This window comes from Strongylocentrotus purpuratus, unplaced genomic scaffold (genome assembly GCF_000002235.5).
Source record: "Strongylocentrotus purpuratus isolate Spur 01 unplaced genomic scaffold, Spur_5.0 spur5_scaffold_6, whole genome shotgun sequence".
In the NCBI taxonomy this organism is placed as follows: Eukaryota; Metazoa; Echinodermata; class Echinoidea; order Camarodonta; family Strongylocentrotidae; genus Strongylocentrotus; species Strongylocentrotus purpuratus.
Window position 1 is genome coordinate 50,634,382 of NW_022145612.1, and position 21,330 is coordinate 50,655,711.

The 21,330-nt window shown below is 37.7% G+C and overlaps 2 protein-coding genes across 3 annotated transcripts in view; one reads left to right on the top strand and one right to left on the bottom strand.

Moving 5' to 3' along the window:
* The window catches only part of LOC584816 (rho guanine nucleotide exchange factor 3), a 54,062-nt gene extending 43,806 nt beyond the window's left edge, over nt 1–10,256 (top strand). For both annotated transcript variants that reach the window (XM_784664.5, XM_031000356.1), the window contains 8 exons: nt 60–227; nt 492–651; nt 2,542–2,618; nt 3,275–3,364; nt 4,039–4,209; nt 4,470–4,640; nt 4,823–5,009; nt 7,509–10,256. In XM_784664.5, coding sequence (XP_789757.3) covers nt 60–227; nt 492–651; nt 2,542–2,618; nt 3,275–3,364; nt 4,039–4,209; nt 4,470–4,640; nt 4,823–5,009; nt 7,509–7,657 — 1,173 coding nt within the window. In that variant the 3' untranslated portion in view covers nt 7,658–10,256. The remainder of the gene's footprint in view (nt 1–59; nt 228–491; nt 652–2,541; nt 2,619–3,274; nt 3,365–4,038; nt 4,210–4,469; nt 4,641–4,822; nt 5,010–7,508) is intronic.
* A 7,641-nt stretch (nt 10,257–17,897) lies between these two features.
* The window catches only part of LOC764578 (sodium- and chloride-dependent GABA transporter 2), a gene marked incomplete in the record, with an annotated part of 21,779 nt that continues 18,346 nt past the window's right edge, over nt 17,898–21,330 (bottom strand). The window contains 2 exon segments of the mRNA XM_030971974.1: nt 17,898–18,946; nt 19,957–20,124. Coding sequence (XP_030827834.1) covers nt 18,854–18,946; nt 19,957–20,124 — 261 coding nt within the window.

The following is a 21,330-nucleotide window of genomic DNA, read 5'->3' on the forward strand; positions in this document are numbered from 1 at the left end:
TTGAGACGATATAGTCACATTGTTCTCATCGGCTTCATTCTGCTCGTTTTGTGTTGCAGCGCTCCATGAGCTTTAGCAAAGGCAGCCACAGTGGATCGATGACCATCAAACCCTACTGTAAACCCCCAGCTACACCCACCAAGAGGCGGGACAACAAACTCTGGTCCGAGACCGTCCAGGGAAACATCAACGAGCCTCTCACCAAGAACGAGATTAAGAGACAGGAGGTGAGTTCTTGGTCAATTCTCTCTCTCTCTCATGCTAGACACTATACAGCCACTCATACCACATTGACCATTTGAATTTAGAGACCTTACAGACAATGATAGCTTCCAATAGACAAACTAATTATATTACTTTGGTCCTTTGAGTGGTCTTTGTCAGTCAAAACTACCAAAGAGTTCACCTGCATTTTAAAACATACCTGTCTGTAAAGACCACAAGTTGCAAGATTTACCAAAGTGTCCATGTTCCTCTGTGTTTCTCTGCAGGCAATCTTTGAGTTGTTCCAGGGTGAGGTGGACCTGGTGGATGATCTCTACCTGGTGATGAAGACATACAGAGATGCCATGAGATCCCTTCAGATCCTCACCGATCAAGAACTCAACATCATTTTCGGCTCTCTGGAAGAACTCCGCATGATCCATGAAGGTAAGCATAGATCCTCTTAACCCGTTGATTCCTGCATTTTAAATTCGATACCGAATTGATTCATGTATTTGAAAAGAATGCATAATAATGATAATAATTAACATTGCTTATATAGCACATATCACTAACATAAAGAAATATTGGGCAAATTAAGAACTAGTCATTTATGCCTGGTACATGGGTACAATATCAAATAAATAAATAATATACCTAGGCAGAAACTGCATTGAAAGGTTAGAAATTCACCAATTTGTATATTTTTCCTTCTTCAAATCAACCTTTTCAAAATGTTTCCAGTTCATGAGTTTAATGTTTATTTCTGTTATAAATTCATTGTGTCAAACACTACAGTATTTGATAACAAAATTGACTATTGTGCTCTTGATGCCCATAAATCTGGTTTATGAATAGGGCTCTGAAAGGAAAACTATGGAGCAAAACCACAAAAATGCAGGCAATTATCATGAATAGGTTCACGAGTGTTAGGTGGTAGTGTAATTATTGTTAAGTGGCATTGTGATTGTGCTGTTGTCAGGTGTGGTTATGATTGTAAATAAATTATGTTTGGTTACGATAGAAACTGTATTGTTCCGGCTCATCATCAATCGGATATTTACGTATTGTAATGTGGGAAAATATGCAAGAATGTGGTTTGGTTTATTTTTGGATGAACGATTAAATACCTTTGAATCACCTTGCGTCTAACAAACAACAGGAATAAACAAACGATTACCGATATGGGTATCACTTCCTTTCAGTGTGTGCTACCGCTTGTAACGCAAAGTGCGTGATTGTCATAGGAGGTTCCTTTAAACATTCTTTTGTGGTAGGAAGGAGGGAAATATTTTGTTTTTCTCTATGTGAATGGTCCGGGTTTATCACACAATTCTGATGCCATAAGAGGCATTCTTTAAGTGGGAGGCCAGACCATGGAAGTTGATGTTCTATTATAAACTAAACTTTGCGGATATGCTCTGACATATGGAAAACAGTTGATGTAAAATGATTGCTATTCAGTGTTTGTTTTTTCAATGAAAAAAAAAACCATAAGTGTTTTTTGAATTAAATGAAATTGTGGTTTTTCTATGGTTTTGGAAGTATGGTCTCGAGGAAGTATGGCAATATCTCAAAGATTTAAGCCGGCATGTCAGATTTCCTAACAGATCATTGAGCAGGAAATATGTCTTCATGTATTGTGTCATGTTGAGTTGGGATTATTTAGAGGTTCAACTAGTTCCTTCCTTTCATCCTATCACTCACATGACTCAAATGACCAGAAATACTGTGTGTAAAATCGACAGTTGTCTGAGCTTATGTGAGCAAAAAACCGATTTATAATACATAATAAATAATACTGATAAAAATCTCTCTTATCTAGGGAAGCCTTATTGGCATCAATACTCTTCTTCCTCGTAGCCATGTACATTTATATGGTCACATTGTAACTCTATATCATTATAATCAAATTTTTCCTAAAACTCAACCCGATATTTTTATTTGTAAACAGTAAAAATGAGCAGATTGCATTTCATATTGCAGTTTCCAGGTAGATTTAGCTATCATGGGGCACGAGAGGGGACTTTGTGTACATTAGGCAAAAATAAAGGGTGTCGGTTTCAGCTTTGGCCCGGCCAGCTCTACTCTGTTTCGTATTCATGTCCTAGGTGGGAGTGCTACGTCCCTAATCAGTTTGAAAACCTCTAGGGGTGTAAGCAATGAAAAGGACCCCTCAATTTCTCTGGTCGTTAATTAAGCCTCCCTCTGCCCTTTATTGGATATTAATGGCAGTTCTTGGAAACAGAACGTGGTTTGCAAGCATAGCTGGAAGCATAGAGTATAGATTGACATCCAATGCTAATGAAGAGGCTTTTCTTTTAATTCTTCTTCCAGAGCTTGTATGTGATCTTCAGAAACAGAGGGGTAACAATGGTGCGACGGAAGAAGTTGGAAAGGTGCTGCTGAAATGGGTAAGCATTCATTCATGCTATAATAATATTATTCTCCTCGCCCAGTGGGTCTTCTCTCTTGATAATAATGTGTCAATCGCTATAATTAAATATGTCTGTAATGTGGGCCCGTTTAATGAAGAGTTGCTATTAATCACAACTTATCTGCAATTGATATCGATCTCAGCTACTGTATGTACATACGAGGTAGGAGACTACAAACTTTGTTGTGGATCAATTGCAACTCTTTAGAAGATGGGTCCCTGAATTCATTTCATATTTCTTTCGAACAAGGAAAGGTTCAGTATCAATTTTCATGTGTAGGTGTTTCACGTTTATTATATAAACGTGACTAAGATCGCTCACAAACCTACACACAAAGATTAATAACAAAGCTTTCCTTGATGCTTTCCTGTAGGAAATAAAAGAGATTAAAGGATCACTAGCTTAGCCTTCTCAGTTTCCATGTCTTATTTATTACACCCACATACAGGTGCTGTAATGAATGTAAAAATAGAACAAAACAGAATTATGACCAGGATGATAAACAAAAACAAAAGGAAAATTAGGTTAAAAACCATTTGATTAAAAACCTTTTTTTTATAAACTTTTATTTATTTGGAATATTCCTTATTTGTATTTTGTATTTTACTTTTTAAAATCTTTTATATTTGCAGCTGCCTTTGGTGACAGAAGTGTATGTGACGTACTGTACAAACCAACTTGCAGCTAAAACCTTACTAGATGAAAAGAAACAGGATTCAAAGGTAAGAAATCATATCAATTAGTATCTACATTTCATGTTCTGCTACTTGTTCTGAGAACCATATTTTGAAGCATATAAATGTCTCTACATTGTTAGTTGTTTAATGCATAATGTTATTTTTTGTCTTACTTTGTATCTATCTCTTACTCTTTCTTCCTTTAACTTTCTTTCTCTTCAAATTTTCTTACTGTCTTTTCTTTCTTTCTCTTTACATTTCTTTCTGTCTCTCTCTCTCTCTCTCTCTCTCTCTCTCTCTTGGTCTTTCTGTCTTCCCCACTATCTCTCTTCCTCTTTCTCTCTAATGCTTCCGACTGCCTCTAATACCGGTAATTTCAGACTTTGACTAATGACAATCAGCTTTGTGCTGTACGTCGTCACGTAATAATAAGCTCATCTTTAATGCAGGAGATCCATGCATGCACCCCACGTCTCAGGGGGCTTCCCTGCCCTCTCTTTCTTAGTAAAGACTCTTGTGGTTGCCTCATGTGATTATTGCTAATTATGTCTGGCTCATTTATACATTATTAATGAAATCTCATTTATTTCTTCCTCTCTCTCTCTCTCTCTCCCCCATGCTTTCTCCCCCACGCTTCCTCTCTACGATTCTCTCCTACCCCCATCCATCCCTCCATTTTTCTCCTTTCCACATCTTACCTTTACCATGACAACCACTAGGTCAACGACTTCCTGGAGAGGTGCATTGAATCTCCGTTCAGCCGAAAACTGGACCTGTGGAACTTCCTCGATGTCCCTCGCAGTCGATTGGTCAAATACCCCCTCCTCTTCAAGAACATCCTCAAAGGGACACCCTCAGACCATGAGGACAAGATCAACATCACATTAGCGGTAAGATATCTCAGATTTTGAATTTTTATGTAAAAGGCTTTTATGTCCATTTTGCTCTCAAAAATTATAATTTTTACTGTGTTCTGCCTGATATCATACTAAATTACTCATGAATATTTGATAATCATACATAACTGTAATGCTCAGAAAGGGAATCAAATATTGTTTAACCATTCAGGCTTTACCTATTATCATCATTTGACCTGCATCATTGCTCAATTAAACCACTCATCTTATGTTATGACCTTTGCCCTCTGCAGATCAAGATGTGCAAGGAGATCGTCAGCGAGGTTGACAGGAGAACGGGAGAGACAAAATGCAAGCATTTTATCGACACATTTGAGTATCTGGACGACAGGCAACGCAACCACCTCATCGCATACCAGAAGAATCTTCTCTGTGGGGGTGTCCTCAAAAGCACAAAGGGAACGGTAAGTTGAATTCTGTCGTTTATCCCCTGAAAAAAGAAATGATCAAATGGCTATGAAATGAGCACCCAGGATAGCATTTTATTTTTTCCACAATCAAATACATGTTCAGAACACCCTATGAAATTTGTGAAGGATGTTTCAAGGTTCTTACAATCCTTCTTTTACTTTTCTTCATCATACAGAAACTTCACGTATTCCTCTTCGAAGACATTCTGGTGGTGACGAGACTGATTACGAGAAACAATCGCAAGTGTTATCAGGTGTACAGGCAGCCCATCCCCGTCAGGACAATGGCGCTAGAGGACATACCAGAGGGAGAGGTCAGGAGGTCGGGTTCTTTCAGAGGGGCACTCTCACACGGACCTTCAGGTAAGAGATCCAAGCCTTGCTGCACTCTGAATTTAGTCTGCTTCGTTGGACTTTTATCTGGCTTTAGTGATAAGACCTGTCCACGGCACCATTGAAAATATTGCCATCGTTTCGGATTCTAAAAATTGATATGATTCAAAGGGTATTTTAACCCCTATGATAATGTTATGAACATTATGAACAGGTATAAACAGAAAAATGGATGGAGAACATTAATGTCAGAGGAGGGTCTCAAAGTTCAGACTAAGTTCAATAACCTGTACTCTGAGAAGTTCAAACCTTGTTATTTTTTATTCACTTGTCTTGATATCATTTGAGATCAGTCCAGTTCACTTGCATGCATGTAACATTGTGACATGTACCATGTTGATATGCATAGTGAAGAAAGTTGTTTGGTAAGAATTTCATGTATGTGAAAGAGTACAGGCAGGGTGCAAAGTTAGTTATGTGGAATGCTTGAGGCACATGCCTGATACACCTATGATACGATACAATAAGTAAGACAGCATAAAACTTCTCGTATAAAGTGTGAAGAATGCATGAAATGTCACCTTTCGTATTCAGGGCAACTCTACGAATCCTGAAATGTGTCGGGTCAAACAGAGAGTGTGAAAAAATATGTGTGAAGATTTTGAGCGTGCTTGCCTGGATTGTTTGTGCTTAGTCACTCATGCAGCTTAGAGTAAGGTACGATTGAATTGCTAGCAGGCAGATTGCGTTCCCTAATTGCTATTAATTACAAGTCACACACCCCGTTATTGATTTCCTCGCACTATCAAGTCATCTGGCATGGATTATGGCATGAAAACAAATCCCCAGGGGTGCTGTTTGGTTTATTAATACATATATCAACTACTCTCAATGACAGCAGCCCTGTGCTGTTCCAAGGGCAACCCCCCTTACAAGATGAGGCGTCGCCCTCTCTCGCTCTCTCTCTCCCACTCTACTCATCCCCCATTTCCTGTCATACTCTAATCAAACAATCAGCATATTAAACATGGCTGAGTTTGTAGCTTGGGTTGTACCGCCTATACCCAGGCCAGGGGCACTCCTCTGATCCCCCCTCGCCCAGGCTAGCCGGCCTTCCTCCCCAGCCCAGCCTAATCCTAATTAGATTGACCCCCTGCTAATGTAAGAGGTAATAGGCCTTGGAGGATTTTAGCCATGCATGCACCAAGACTTCATATCCCATTAAGAGCAGCTCAATCACAAATGAAACATGTTTTTAATCCAAAATGGCACCTAGATTACCAATTTATCTCTTATCTCTGTGATATGAAGGCGATCAAGACATGTAATGCTCAATATTTGAAGAGTCTGTTTGACAGCTAAAGATTATGTGTTATACACTATAACCTGTATTGGAGAAAAAAAAGTGATGCAACATTTTCATATTCAAGATCTATCCTACATGTACATGTATATACAGAGTTCACTGTGGCACCTTCTGAAAGGGTTGCTATCTGAAAGAAAAGGGCAAAAATATGATTATTCCATCTGACTTGTTTTCTCTTAACACTCCTTGTGGTCCTTTTGTCTGATGTAAACCAATCCTTATTGAGCCCAAGGCTTTGCACTCACTCCTCCCTGGCTCATGTAGCTCTAGAACGCTCCCTTGGTCACTTAGATCTTGACCTGAAAATCATCCATTCCAGTTCAACTCTCTTGATTCTTTTTGGATTGAAACCCACGTGGGGGACTGACTGAGCGACTCTAAATATGAAATGCAGCCTGAGGGCTGAAAATATATATCTGTTTGGATGATTATGTTTTTTTGGAATTTATATGTGTTGTTGCATGACCTGGACTTCTGCATTCATTCAGTAGTCAATCTTCTGCACGTAATCATATTGATGCACATCATTCATTTGATCACTTACTATAGCAATCTCTCCACGGTCTCCACCCCAACTTTGGTTATAGTTTCTTCAAAATCTAAATTACCCCCCTCTCTCTCTCTCTCTCTCTCTCTCTCTCTCTCTCTCTCTCTCTCTCTCTCTCGTGCATGTAAATTTGTCAATATAAATTAAATCATGCAAACTCAAATGAGAGATCCTTCATGCAATCCCAGGGTTTCACAGTCATGTGATCATGTGATTTAGACTATTTATAGAAGCATTGATGCTGAAGATATGAGGGGTGGGGGGTGATTCAGTGGGTGTTGTGCAGTGTACCCATGTCCTCAAGTTACCTCCCGCTGATACGGGGGGTATCATAATTGCAACGTCCTAAAATCAACTATTGTTGTATATTCTCTCAGGTGGAATTTTGATACTTCATGTGACCATAAATCAGTTTCCATAACTAACAGTGATGAGAATTGTTCATATTTCACTTATACTGTAAATAATAGTTAAAATTATTAAAAATAAATAGAAATAATAGTATATGGTTCTATAAATGTATATATTTGAAGGCTATGTATGTCACTTGATTGCGGTCCAGCTTCAGTTCACTCATGGTTTTTGTTTCTTTCTTTTTTCTCTTTTTCTTCTGCAGTCAAGTGTGGTTTCAAGGTCCGTTCAACAGATCCCAACCTCTCACAGTCCTTCACACTGCATTCAAGTGACGAACACGACAAGAAACAGTGGCTTCAACTCTTCAGAAGCGCCATCAGGAGGGCGAGACAGGACGAGACGTGTGTCTGAGCCACGCCCACCCACCCCCACCCCCTTCCAGCAGCTTAAACCCTACTACTGCTGTAGAGATGAAATTTTACAGGTCCCGCTTGTACTCCTCATCATCATGCCATCACCAGTGAGACATGGACGTTGCCATTTATGATCTATGATAGAGAAAGCAATGAGCTTGATGATGATTCGATTCGAAGACAATGACCATACCTCTACAAATATCAGGACTGAGGACACTTTTTATTGGTCGAGAGAGAGAAATCAAGCGCAAGGGAAAAAGCCGTTTTTATTTTGCCTCCTTCCCACAACATCTTGCCATTCTATGAGAGGGGAGAGCCGGGCCAGTCGGCAGGATGAGCGATCAGTGCCGGAGTAGTGAAATCATGCGGGCAGAACGTGATTTATCGCACCACCAATCGACTCTCCGGAGACCTCCAAAGGTTGTGACATGTGGCACTAACCGGCTGCCACTCACTTGCTCGCTTCAGTCACTACCCCTGTCACATTCCATTCCAGACCTACAAGGACTGAACCTCTCACATCAATGGTATAGAGAAAACAACAAATTATTCAAGATGTATTTGTATATTTTTGCAAAGGTGTGTCAATGTAAGGTGATATGTACTCATTAGATATGTGAGTTACATGTGAACCATCTGCCTAAGGACCAAACAATGATAGATTCCAGTTAGCATACAATGAATCTCAATTGGCCGATCATTCAATATTCAAGTATAGATGAGTAGATGTTATAGAAAATAACAATACATCAATTTCTGAATGTTATTTTACTTGCAAACGTGAACCCTCCTCTTACCCCCTTTTTTTCGTCTTCTTCTGTTTTTCCTTGTTTAATGAATTTACTCAAACGCTGTACATCTACCCAAAGCATGTGGCTGCCTCTGTGTAATAGTGTACATGTATTCTCATTGAAGTAATTTCAGGACTAGAATTGTATGAGTAGCATAGAGGCATATGATCTTGTGAATATATTTTGTACAATGCTGGATGCTCATACTAAACCTGTCTGTTCTTAATCAGGAATTTCCTTACTTTTATATTGTAAGTTAAAGGCTTTTATACTAATGCAATGCAATGTATTCGGAGGTGATGATATTAGTTCCTCTTGTCATCATGTTTCAAAAAACAAACAAAAATCACAAAAAAATATATATACATTTAAAAGATGCACATATGGAGTATGAATTTGATGTCAAAGTGTAAGTTAACATTCCAATTGATGCTTGTCATATGGATACTGGTTGAAAGCACAGATGCATTTTCGCTCTTTATCTGTCTGTATTGAATTTCAATGATCATTATATAGCGATTATTTAAATCAAAACCTCTAATTTGTTCTGTAAATTAATAAGAAAACTGCATCATCCATGAGTGGGAATTTGATATCAAGGCAGAATATGTATATCTTCCTCAATGTTTTGTTTTCATGCTTATTTTGATGTAGGACATCATGTTGATTTAAACTTATCCAGAAAACATATCCAATTATAAAGTGAAACAAATACAAACAACTCAAACTTTTACTAGGGAGAGTTTCTTTGTGATAAATGTTCTTTAGGGGCACTTTTATACTTGAGTAAGTTCTCATGAGAGAAGAATTATATATATATATATATATTGATATGTATTTCGTCGGTCTCTTTGGATTTACTAGCTTGGATAAAGGAAAACTAGTTGTGAGAATAACCACTAATGAAAAATGCATATTATTTTGTAGACAAATTTCATCTCCATCATGCCAACTATGACACCCAAAAAGGAAGATAGCAAACATAACCAGTATCTTGCCATTGTATACTTTCCTTGTGTAGAGCTTATGACCTTACACGAACCTGAAATATTTCAAGACAAAATATTCCATTATGCTATGTTTGATAATAGAGTATATGTAGCTTTCATGCAAATTTCAACACTCGCAAATTTGTAATTTTAATTTTAATTTTAATTGGTAAACTAGAACAAAAAATAGACATTTTTTTGAAGAGGGAACATCAACACTTCCAGCGATTATGGAGGTCTATATGATTCTAATCCCCCTTCGCCATTCTTTTGTGATGTACCAAAAATTTGAATTAGGTTTTATTTGTATTTTGTTCTTTTGAACTTAGGTACATGAAAAATTCTCTTTTCATTCTCTCTCTCTTTTTATCTTTTTTTTTTTTTTCCTCTCTGGTCTTCCTCACATGCATTTCTTTCCACGTGTTTGTACCCAACACATGCAGGACAGAACATGTGGAAGGAAAGTGTGTACCTTGAAGGTTATCTCAACGATGTTGGTGGTAATTAACCTGATTTTCCCATACTGTTTGCCCAGCTTGCCTCAATTAAAGATCCAATGTGCGTGTTTTCAACACATGTTTGGTTCACCAACGCCAATAACATGTTTAGACCATTGTGTTTTTATGAGCAATCACTCATTGTCGCTTTATGTGGTTCGGAAGCATGAAGACAGACGGTGATGTCTAAATTTAAACATCTCATTATTTAAGTTTCAAAAGTTTACTTTTCATTGAAATGGTTCAGAAATTATATGATTGTGAAGGAGAAGAGGTGACATTGAATAAAGGAAAGGCTTCATTGTGCAAATGAAAAATATAGAATTGTGGGATGCTTTTTGTTTTTCAATGATTTTTCGAGTGTGATTGATGATCATGGTGTTAATGATGATGCTAATGATAACCTTAGATGTTGATGATGTTATTCTAGTGAATGTGTGATACAGATGATGATGACAATGAAGGTGTTGATAATGATGATGATGATGATGATGATGATGGTGATGGTGATGGATGATGAGGATGATGATGAAGGTGATGATGATGATGATGGTGATGATGATGATGATGATGATGATGAAGGTGATGATGAAGGTGATGATGATGATGATGATGGTGATGGTGATGATGAAGGTGATGATGATGATGATGATGATGGTGATGATGATGATGGTGATGGTGATGATGATGGATGATGATGATGATGAAGGTGATGATGATGGTGATGATGAAGGTGATGATGATGATGGTGATGATGATGATGATGATGATGGTGATGATGATGATGATGGTGATGATGAAGGTGATGATGATGGATGATGATGATGATGATGAAGGTGATGATGAAGGTGATGATGATGATGGTGATGATGAAGGTGATGATGATGATGATGATGAAGGTGATGATGATGATAATGATGAAGGTGATGATGATAATGATGATGAAGGTGTTGATGGTTATAATGACAGTGATGAAGGTGATGATGATGATGATGGTGATGAAGGTGTTGATGATGATGATGATGATGCTGAAGGTGATGACGACAGTGATGAAGTTGATGATGATGATGATGATGATGATGATGACAGTGATGAAGGTGCTGATGATGATGATGATGATGGTGATGATGATGAGGGTCACAATGATGATACTGATTTTGGTAATATTCTTGATATTGATAATGATTGGAAAAACAGGCCCCTGGTGATTCAGGTGGATCAATTCCTCGTTTAAACGATTGACAGCAACGATGTGTACTAACTCTGCTAGAGTTGAGTGAAAGGTATAAAGTCCAACATGGTGATGAAGGTGCTGATGATGATGATGGTCACAATGATGATACTGATTTTGGTAATATTCTTGATATTGATAATGATTGGAAAAACAGACCCCTGGTGATTCAGGTGGATCAATTCCTCGTTTAAACGATTGACAGCAACGATGTGTAATAACTCTGCTAGAGTTGAGTGAAACGTATAAAGTCCAACATAGTGATGAAGGTGCTGATGATGATGATGGTCACAATGATGATACTGATTTTGGTAATATTCTTGATATTGATAATGATTGGAAAAACAGACCCCTGGTGATTCAGGTCGATCAATTCCTCGTTTAAACGAGTGACAGCAACGATGTGCAATAACTCTGCTAGAGTTGAGTGAAACGTATAAAGCCCAACATTAATTTAGGGCATTATAATAGGGAGATTAGACAACCCCTCCGCATTACAGTTATGATTTTCAGTACATTCTAAAGATTGAGAAAGGGTGGATCCAGGGTTCTTAAATTAGGGGCACAATAGTTCCTGCTCTAAAATGTGTAGACCTTTTCTTTTTAATTTTTACTCGTTTGTATTTAGTAAAATCCTTTGATGGCGCATTTTAGTTTTAGACATTATTTGTTATCAAAATACTTGTTTAAGAGGTCCACCCTCTCCCTTCATAACGTTTTAATAGAACCACTGAATAAAGTAACAGGTAAATAGGAATTCAAAATACTTATTTATATTAGAATGTACTAGATTTTTTTTTATTCTAATGACCTGTTATTCTGTTAAACAAATAAAGACCCCCCCCCCACCCCGTCCCGAAGAAAGGTTGAACATTGTCCTGATTTCATAAATGACAAATCATTATATAGGAAGATATGGAGGGCATTTCGATTTTTAGAAAATAGGAGATACCATTCAGTAAGATAGGAGATATCATTAAGTAGGATAAGAGATACCGAAGAGAGAAGAATTGTTTCCGTCGGACTTTGCCAGTCTTTGAGATAATGAGATAATGCCGACTTCGTTCTTTTCATTGTCCTTTTTCCAAGCAGGAGTGGACTAATACCATTTGTAAATATAGGTCATTTTTTATTTATTGCAGCGCTGTGAATGTCCGTCCCCCCCCCCCCCCCCCGTTATACAATCCAAGAATTGCTCCCGGTCACACTTATAACTCAAAGTCATGTCAAGTGTATCCGTCTTTTTCCACTCGGACTTTGGTCAGAGATAAAAAAACAGTGGCCTCGAAGCCGAGTTCAAACCCGGATTTTTCCACTTCAATATTTTGTTCAACTACCTCTACTTAAGATGGAACAGGCTCTATATTATAAGTTTTAGCATACGCCTGATGTAGTGATGGGTACATGAAGAGAGAGGATGAAGTTCGACAGCTTCTTGAATTGTTTTCAAGAAAAGATTTTATTATCTACTTGAAACTCTCTCTAAACACTCCAATAAACTATGTCTGAAGACGTACTTTAAAGCAGCGCTTCGCATTATCTTGTCTACATTGTATAATAAGGGATACGAATAGAATTTGGAGATGTCCCATGAGAACAAACATATTTACATTTGCTGTAAAACAATACAAGGTTCGTCTTCAGACAGTCCAGGGTTTAACGATTCCCTGGATATGTAGGGATATAAAAAGTCTGAAAATCTTTTAAACTCGGGCTCTTTATTCTCTCGAATAAAAACTGCATTCTTATTATAAGAAAATTTCAATCCATCCCATTGATCCCCCCCGCCCCCTTAGTTTGAGCTATTGCTAACGAGCCAACAGCTTTGTCGAAATTGGGGTAAAATAGTTCATGAAGGTAAATTAAGGTAGTTGTCGAACTCCCGCCCCCATAAAGCTCGGCCACTTTCATTACTAGTATGCTTCATAGCTGACCCGAATTGCAGCAAAGTATAATCATAAAAAAGCCTACTCCGTGAGAGGTCTTGTCCGATCTGCATTCAATACAAGTCATCGTATCAATGGTAAAGATACAACCCTTCATCTCTGAAGAACCTGATTGATATCAAGTTTTTACTCTGATCTTGCATGATAGTAAGTTTTAGTATGTTCTTTGTTGTTCTTTTGTTCTCGTTTTCCTGTATGTGTGTTTTTAGGGGTAGGCTTTTATATAAGAAATCACTCCTTTCTGCCTATCCCAAATGCTCTTATAAATTGCCATTGTATTTGTTATCACTTTCTTGTTTTTTTATAACTCCATTCTGTATGTGTATGTTTTAAAATGTTTTCATGAAGAGTGTTGAATAAACTTTGAATTGAATTGAATCACGAACCAATCAATCACTCAACTAAACAATCAGTCAACTAAACAATCAGTCAAATAATCAATCAACCAAATAATCAATCAATCAATCAATCATAACTAGTAAGACAGGGTCTCTGCCCTCTAGTATACTCATTGCTTTCTCGATTCCAAGGTCGAAAATGCCACTTGTCAAATTTGTGGTGGAATTCGGAAAAGGGAAAACACCCGAATACCCGAACACGCTCTTTAAGAGAATGACGTACACCAAGACCAAGATTTACTATTAAACGGGCTATAGAAGGGGAAAACCCTGTTTCAGGATTATGGGTAAGTAGGTTGTAGTTTCTTGGTAATCAATATTGCCATGTTTTGGACCACTTTTTATCATAATGAATGCTACACAAGGTAACCCCCCCCCCCCCCACAAAACAAATTTTAAAAAATCAAGGACCCGCTTTCCGATTTTCGAACACCTTGTTTCTTTGTTTCAAGCTAATCATTTTTAAACATGCCAACGCAGAGATATAAGAAATAGCAAAAGACAATTTTAATTGAATTAATTTGTCACTTTATTTCTCCTGATAAAGATAGAAAAAAATTATATCGTACGCAATATGACTGACTAATACATTTTCATAAAAAGATGATATTATTTCCATATAAAATTCATACCTAAAAAAAAAAACATTTTTCAAATAATTGATATAATTATATTAAATCCAATATATGAATATTACAGACATTGTCCCTGTTAGAAAACTGATAATAGCAATAAAAGTTATATACTAATAAATTTCAGTTTATTTAGTACCACCCACGAGAGGGCGGCACGTCACGCTCAGAGCCATCTGACACATTCTCATCAATGACACCGATCACGCTCTCTAACGAAAACCTGAATTTCATTTTTATTTGTAATCATTATTAATTGTGTGTGTGTATATCGGAACAAAGAATAAAACTTGAATATCATGAACGATGTGCATGTGTTTTTGAAATACCATGCAAAGTAGATATAAACCTGAACCGAGGTAAGAAAAGTATACTATAAGATTTTTTTGACCGCACATTGCCTTTTGGCGAACAATATTCAAGAACATACAACAATGCACTACCAAGGTGGTATCAATGGCAGTGGTGATATTTAGGAATGTATTATACTTGTTTCCTTATTAATATATATTGATATCTATGGATGTTTCATCAAGTCGTGAATAGCAGAGTACGATTTCTCCAGGGCAAGCAAGTGAAGCGTCCCTGAACCTAAAACTTATCAAGACACTAAGTAGCTAGTGTTTGTTAACTTTGTTTAATCTTTCCTGGAATGAATAGCAATTAAACATCAACCAGACGAATTCAGGCATCTTTGAAAACATATGAATCTATCCAGCTAAATATAAAGCAATAGAAGATACAGAACATCAATGTAATTTTTCTACCAAGAGAGTAAAAGACAAACTGCTCGTTTTGTTTCAGGTAGGCCTATTACCGTAAGGGAGACAAGAATGTGGCTTTCTCCAAGAAGTTACTAGCCTCTATTAACTTCTTGCTCTCTCATACAACGACGTGTAATGCACCGTCTGAATTGTCTTTTTAAAATGATTAACAGTCAGCTTGATAATTAGCCTACCATAACTACACCCAACCCAAGTCTGGCAGAAACAGACGCGGACATTCAACTCAACTTAGTACCTGCGGCCAAGTCAAAGGTGTAAATACACCACCCACCCCCCCCCCCCCCCCTCGCACGATCAAAGCTTGAGTTGCTTCCTTCATTCGTTTCCCAACCGGAAATTCCGCCAAAACATTTAAGGCATCCTTTCTCAAAAGGTCCTTTCTCCCCTAAAGTCCTCCCTTCACCACCGCCACTTTCAGTTAAAGTTTTACGAGGAGTATTTCAGAGTAAAACCTACAATGTACCAATTAAGTACCGCGTCAGTTGTGTACATACCGACAAAAAAAAATTATGTTTCTACGATACTGCAAAGTATTGACGTGCATACAAATTCAAATATATACAATACAAGTAAAAATGAGTAGCGAATCTTAAGTATCACATGATAAAGGCAAATGCAGCAAAATACCACTGGAATCGATCGTATCTTCGCAACGAAATTGAAATGTAATTCAATTCTGCATAAGATATGTTTACACCAAGAAAGGCACATCGATAATATATTCATAATTTTCGAAAGCTCATGATTGACAAACACCTCTCAATGTACAAAAATCAGTTAAAAGAGAAAAGAAAAAGAAAGTTTACCTATTTTATTCAAGAACGCTGAAGGATTTTGTTATAAATTATGGAAGTCGATCTCAGTGTGGGTTTGAAAATAAAAATCAACAGCAGAGCAATCCATAAGTTATAGATACGCTCTAAAAAATCAACTATCTCCTGACTTTTAGGCCTAATCCTGAAAATTGCACAGTGACGTCAAATAATTACGAGAGCTGCCCTTATGTACTTAATAACAAACTTTGTTTACCCCGACCACTTTCAAGTCCCAGGGTGGGAAAAGTGTGGACTTGATTCCAAACTTGCATAGAGTATCTTGTGTGTGTGTGTGCATTCATAACAAAATCTTATGTATAAGATATTATTGTAGTAACTTTGAGGTTTCACAAGGCGTCAATTGTGTTATTATCTTGGAGCTCCGGTTCGGTTTGGAATAAATTACCGGTAACTAAATTGATAAATTAAATAAATCCTCAAAATAAAGATGATTATATTTGACATGGTAAAACAAAATCAGTTCAGTAAAATGCAAGTAATAGGATCAAGAATGGATTGGGAGTTTCTACCACTGTAATCTGGAGATTATGTCCAGCCAAAACACTTGAAATCCATGAGTATTAAGCTAGAAATCTCCCTTGTATAGAATACAATCTGTCGGATTTAATTCCGACAGAAAGGCACCTGTTTCGTATATCTTCAGTCATAGAATCGGAAGACCATACATCTGTCTGCAAATCCACCGACAGTACGGAAGCAAACTTTCACTTTATTTCGAGAAAAAAAAATCGTCTTTATTGTATTTCATTTATTTGATGTTTGTTTTTTTAATTGATAATTTCCGAGAAAAAGTCTACTGCAGAGAGACATTATATGATTACATTACCATTGAGATAAACTAATCTATACATGTTGTTTTGATTGAATAACTCATTTGATTTAATCAATCAAATTGTTCATGTCTTAAATAAGAGTACATTCTATATAAAGGATATTTTAATCACATAAATTCTCTTAAAATCTAAGTAATTTGCACCAATTTGTTTCAGTTGTTTTCTACTTAAAGGATTTAAGTAATGATGCTTCAAAAAGATGTGTTAATTTGTTTACTTAATCACATAAAATTAAGTCGTCCCTCAAAAAAAAAAAAGTATTTTGTTAGCTTCCCCATATAACCATGCTCCTCCTACTATAAATGAGCTCAAACCGTCGTTTTCTTTTTTTTATTTCATAGAATGCGTTTTCATGGATCAAAAGTCAATGACTCTAAAGTATTTAGATTCCCTTGGAGACGTCTGGAATATATGGAGATTGAGACTATATTCCGTGTGTAATATATTATCCTAAAGTACAGATTGTTACTTCAGGACATTTCAAATATTGAAACCTAGAGCGTCTGATTTGAAAGGTGGTGCCTTCACACTTGATTCAGTTTTCTTCATCATTTAACAAATCGATATCAAACTATTGAACACTGATGAAAACTGTCAGACGTTTAAAGTGAATAAGACTCGAAGCTCGCTCAGAGCATCTCTGTCGCAGCACTAATGTCTTTTGGCAAGTCATTAATCTACATTTCCCACACTCCACCCAGGTGAGGCATATGGGTACCCGGTAGGAAGAAATTCCTTTAATGCTTATTGAGCGCCTTTTCATATTAGCTCGGCTAAAGCCACACCGGGGTAAAAAAAAATATATAATTGCAGGGCCTTCAGGGAAAACAGCATTAAAGGGAGTGTATCATGGCAAATAATGGTGAACGCCCCCGGCCCCCCCCCCCCACTCAGTGTTATTTAGGGGACGCATATGCGTGTTCCAAGCGACGACCCCCCCCCCCCCCCCCCCCCTTTCAGCAAAAGTCCGGTGTGTAAAGTAAATACGGGTCGACCTTTTTCTTTTGTTACGAAAAGGACATTTTGGTAACACGCATGGGGTCCGTCCGTTCTCGGAGTGGGGAGTGGGGGGGGGGGGGGGGGTGGGTTAAAGTGTACTGGGCTTCACATTTATGTACCTTATAACAAAAAACAAAAATCTACATTTTCTTTTGGACAACTGCACGTAAACGAATGGACTTGATTAACTGGGTCAGCGCGCGCTAGCGTTCGCGAAACAGACCGAAGTTCTCCTCACGCTTCGGTTTCGCGTATGTTGCCGTGTATGTTTCGTGTAAGTATTGACGTGCATACAAATTCAAATATATACAATACAAGTAAAAATGAGTAGCGAATCTTAAGTATCACATGATAAAGGCAGCAGCAAAATACCACTGGAATCGATCGTATCTTCGCAACGAAACTGAAATGTAATTCAATTCTGCATAAGAATTCTCCTCACGCTTCGGTTTCGCGTATGTTGCACGCACATGAATGCTGCGGTCGCGTCGACCGTAGTCGTATTATATCCGATTGGCCCCGAGTAGGCCCACGGGAAAGACACATAGTCTCGTCATGACGCACCCCCTTTAATACTGATAGCCTCTATCCTGGGTAAACAAGAACTGTTAGTATCATTAATTAATTAATTAAAGGGAACTGGGCTTCACATTTATGTACCTTATAACTAAAAACAAAAAACAAGAACAAAAGAAGAAAACACCCTAAAAACATAAGTGGCCTGAATCAATATCCGTAGAAAAATTCTAGGGCTGCTGACGCAGCAATTAACGAAGATGTAAAGTGAACTTAGCTTCACATTTCTGTTAAAAAATAATAACAACCCAAAAAAAAGAAGAAGGAAAAAAAAACGTGAGTGGGCTGAATCACTATCCGTAGTGATTCAGTGACCTTGAAAGACTTTAGGGCTGCTGGTGGGATTGTTCTTGAGCTCATTGTTATTAATTACTTCTTTCAAATATATCATTTATTATTATCAATTAATTTATATGACGCTGCAATTTGCGAAGACGTTAAGTGTACTGAGCTACACATTTCTGTTAAAGAAATAATAACAACCAAAAGAAGAAAGAAAAAAACAAGAAGAAGAAAAAAGAAGAAAAAGGAAAGAAAAAGGTGAGTGGGCTGAATCACTACCCGTCCCGTAGTGATTCAGTGCCCTAGAAAAACTTTAGGGCTGCTGGTGGGATCGCTCTTGAGCTCAAGTCCAGCAAGGGGTATAGCTCTTTTGAGGCTTCTAGCAGAACGAAGTCTTCATTTAAACTTCTCCATTTCACTGGCATCAGCCTCAGCGTAGTATTCCTCGGACTGCGGTGTAATAGACGGCTCTATCAAGAATTTGATTCTCTGAAAAGCGAAAGAAAGAAAGATAGAAAAATATTAAGAAAAGGATAAAAGAAACAAACAAACAAAGAAGAAAAGAGGATATCAAAAAGTATACAGGTAGGTTCACAAGCAAACAAAAAGTAACAGTAGAGAAAAATGAAAATACTAGTAGAATAAATATTGGTATAATTTTGGCAAGATTCCGACGAAAATATTTTTGCACACCGTTTTCAACAACAAGACGTGTTCATTTAATCTTTGAATACATTACAAAATCTACATCTCCATCTACGTTTACTTTTGGTACACCATTTGGTATCTAGCCAAGTGTTTTTAGTGGTTTTCAAATTCCGATCGATGTTTAAATCACACTATTTGCATGTGGTATGAAGCGCGGTCCAATTCAGGTGAAAATCATTGTAAAATGAACATGATGTCCGTTGCACACGAAGTGTTAGTTTGATGACGTAGGGTTGCGTCAGTGACTGGCGTGTTCTCAATTGACCACCATCTGAGAACACGAAGATAAATGCAGCATGAACAGCTGTAAAATTGCGTTGAATTTCTGGCGCATGCACCAACTGCCCTCATATCATTGGCTTCATTAGTGTATAGAGGATTCGAAACCACGCTTAGTGTGCAAAGGGCCATGAGGCATGATCGAGACGTAAATGGATCAATAGTCAGTAGATCATGTTCAGACGGCTGTATAAGGGGTGTTACTTGCAATGTACCAATCAGGGAGATTCATATGAACACCCTGGGAGAGGTAATTAAAGACCATCTTAAAGACACACCTCTTTGCTAGTGGATGCAAGGGGCTATCGAGAGAGTTTTAGACATTGACAGAATATTGGCCTGGTAAATCATTTAATCTACACGTCATATCGGTATGAAGCAACATGCCTTCAAACCATCTGCATTGTCTTATATATTTCTTCGGAATGGAACGAATTACTTTAAGCAGTGAATGACGCTTCTTATACATCCGTCATCATTCATGAAGGGTACATTTGACACTATATACCAACCTCTAAGACAGGCCCGTCGACTGTACTAATCTTGTAGATCATGGTTATTGGAATACACAGCATTGAGGAGAGAGCCATACCGAACCCTAGGACTTCGGCGTATCCTGGATACTCGTACTCATCGTAAGTCATCGGACCCCAGGTGACTATGCTGAAGATCCAGATAATCTGTTAGGAATTACAAGATTACAAAGGGAAACCAAAATGATTTTTCAATCTTTACATCATACAAATAGGACCCCGGCACATTCGGTGCTTGATCCCAAACTTGGTACACGGAGATTTTGACGGCGCTTTTAAATACTCCTGGTGCTCAGTCATCCGTGGCAGAAAAAATATTAATAGGGTATCATTGGACAGTACACTAATTACTCTTTACGATGAAATATATGTTACAGTCATACTGATATTGAGTTTTTAATTATAAGCTACCAGTGTTTGGTATAGCTTTGAATAGCGCAACGGAGAGTCGACCGCTTGACAAACCCAAAACGAACCATCGTTATCGTCAATCTCATAATTTACATGTACATATCTACTGAAAGAGGTTAGGATTCGTGTGCAGCAGTTCCGTATCAGAAAATTTGAAAAATGTAAACTCATCATTCCCCGCATCGATACACACTTTGTACACGGACTAGTAAATATGCCCCGGATTTGTTTTCACTCACGGTAGAAAAAAAAGGAAGTGGGCCGGGGGAGGTATGGTTCATCCTCACTTGCCTCCCACCTAATAGAATTTGCATCTCATAGTTAATATGGCAATGGTATGATAGATTAAAGGATTTTGAAATGCAAATAGCTATCTGATCTACTTCAAGAACCCATTTAAACCTGATATCATTCTTATTTATTAATTTTTGTTTTATTCTTAGAAATTAACATCTCATCATGGATATCCTGCGCTCCAACATTTACCCCGGTCATAGCCGAGCGGCCAAATATATAACGCTCTGGCATATCAGATACCACCGACACCCGAGTAAGGAGTGGCATACGTGGATTAATGCCTTGCCGTGATGGGATTCGAACTCTCGACCTTTTGAATGAAAGTCAAGTGTACACACCACTATACCATGACACCACGGAAATAATTATGGCACTTTTAACGATTTACATACTTTGAAAGACGTATCCTTACCAATGTCATACCAGGAAGGGTGAACTTCCAGCAATACTTGAACCACGGGAATGGCCGATACCCTACCATATCCACAATGTTCTCATAAAACCGGTTGGCACCTTTAAGGTTAAAATAAAAAATGAATAGATAAAAGCATAGACAATGAGCACATATTAAAACTGAAACCGACAAGCGAACATTTTTTATGTTCATCCCCAACCCATTACATGCGAATACGCGTTTTATTTTCT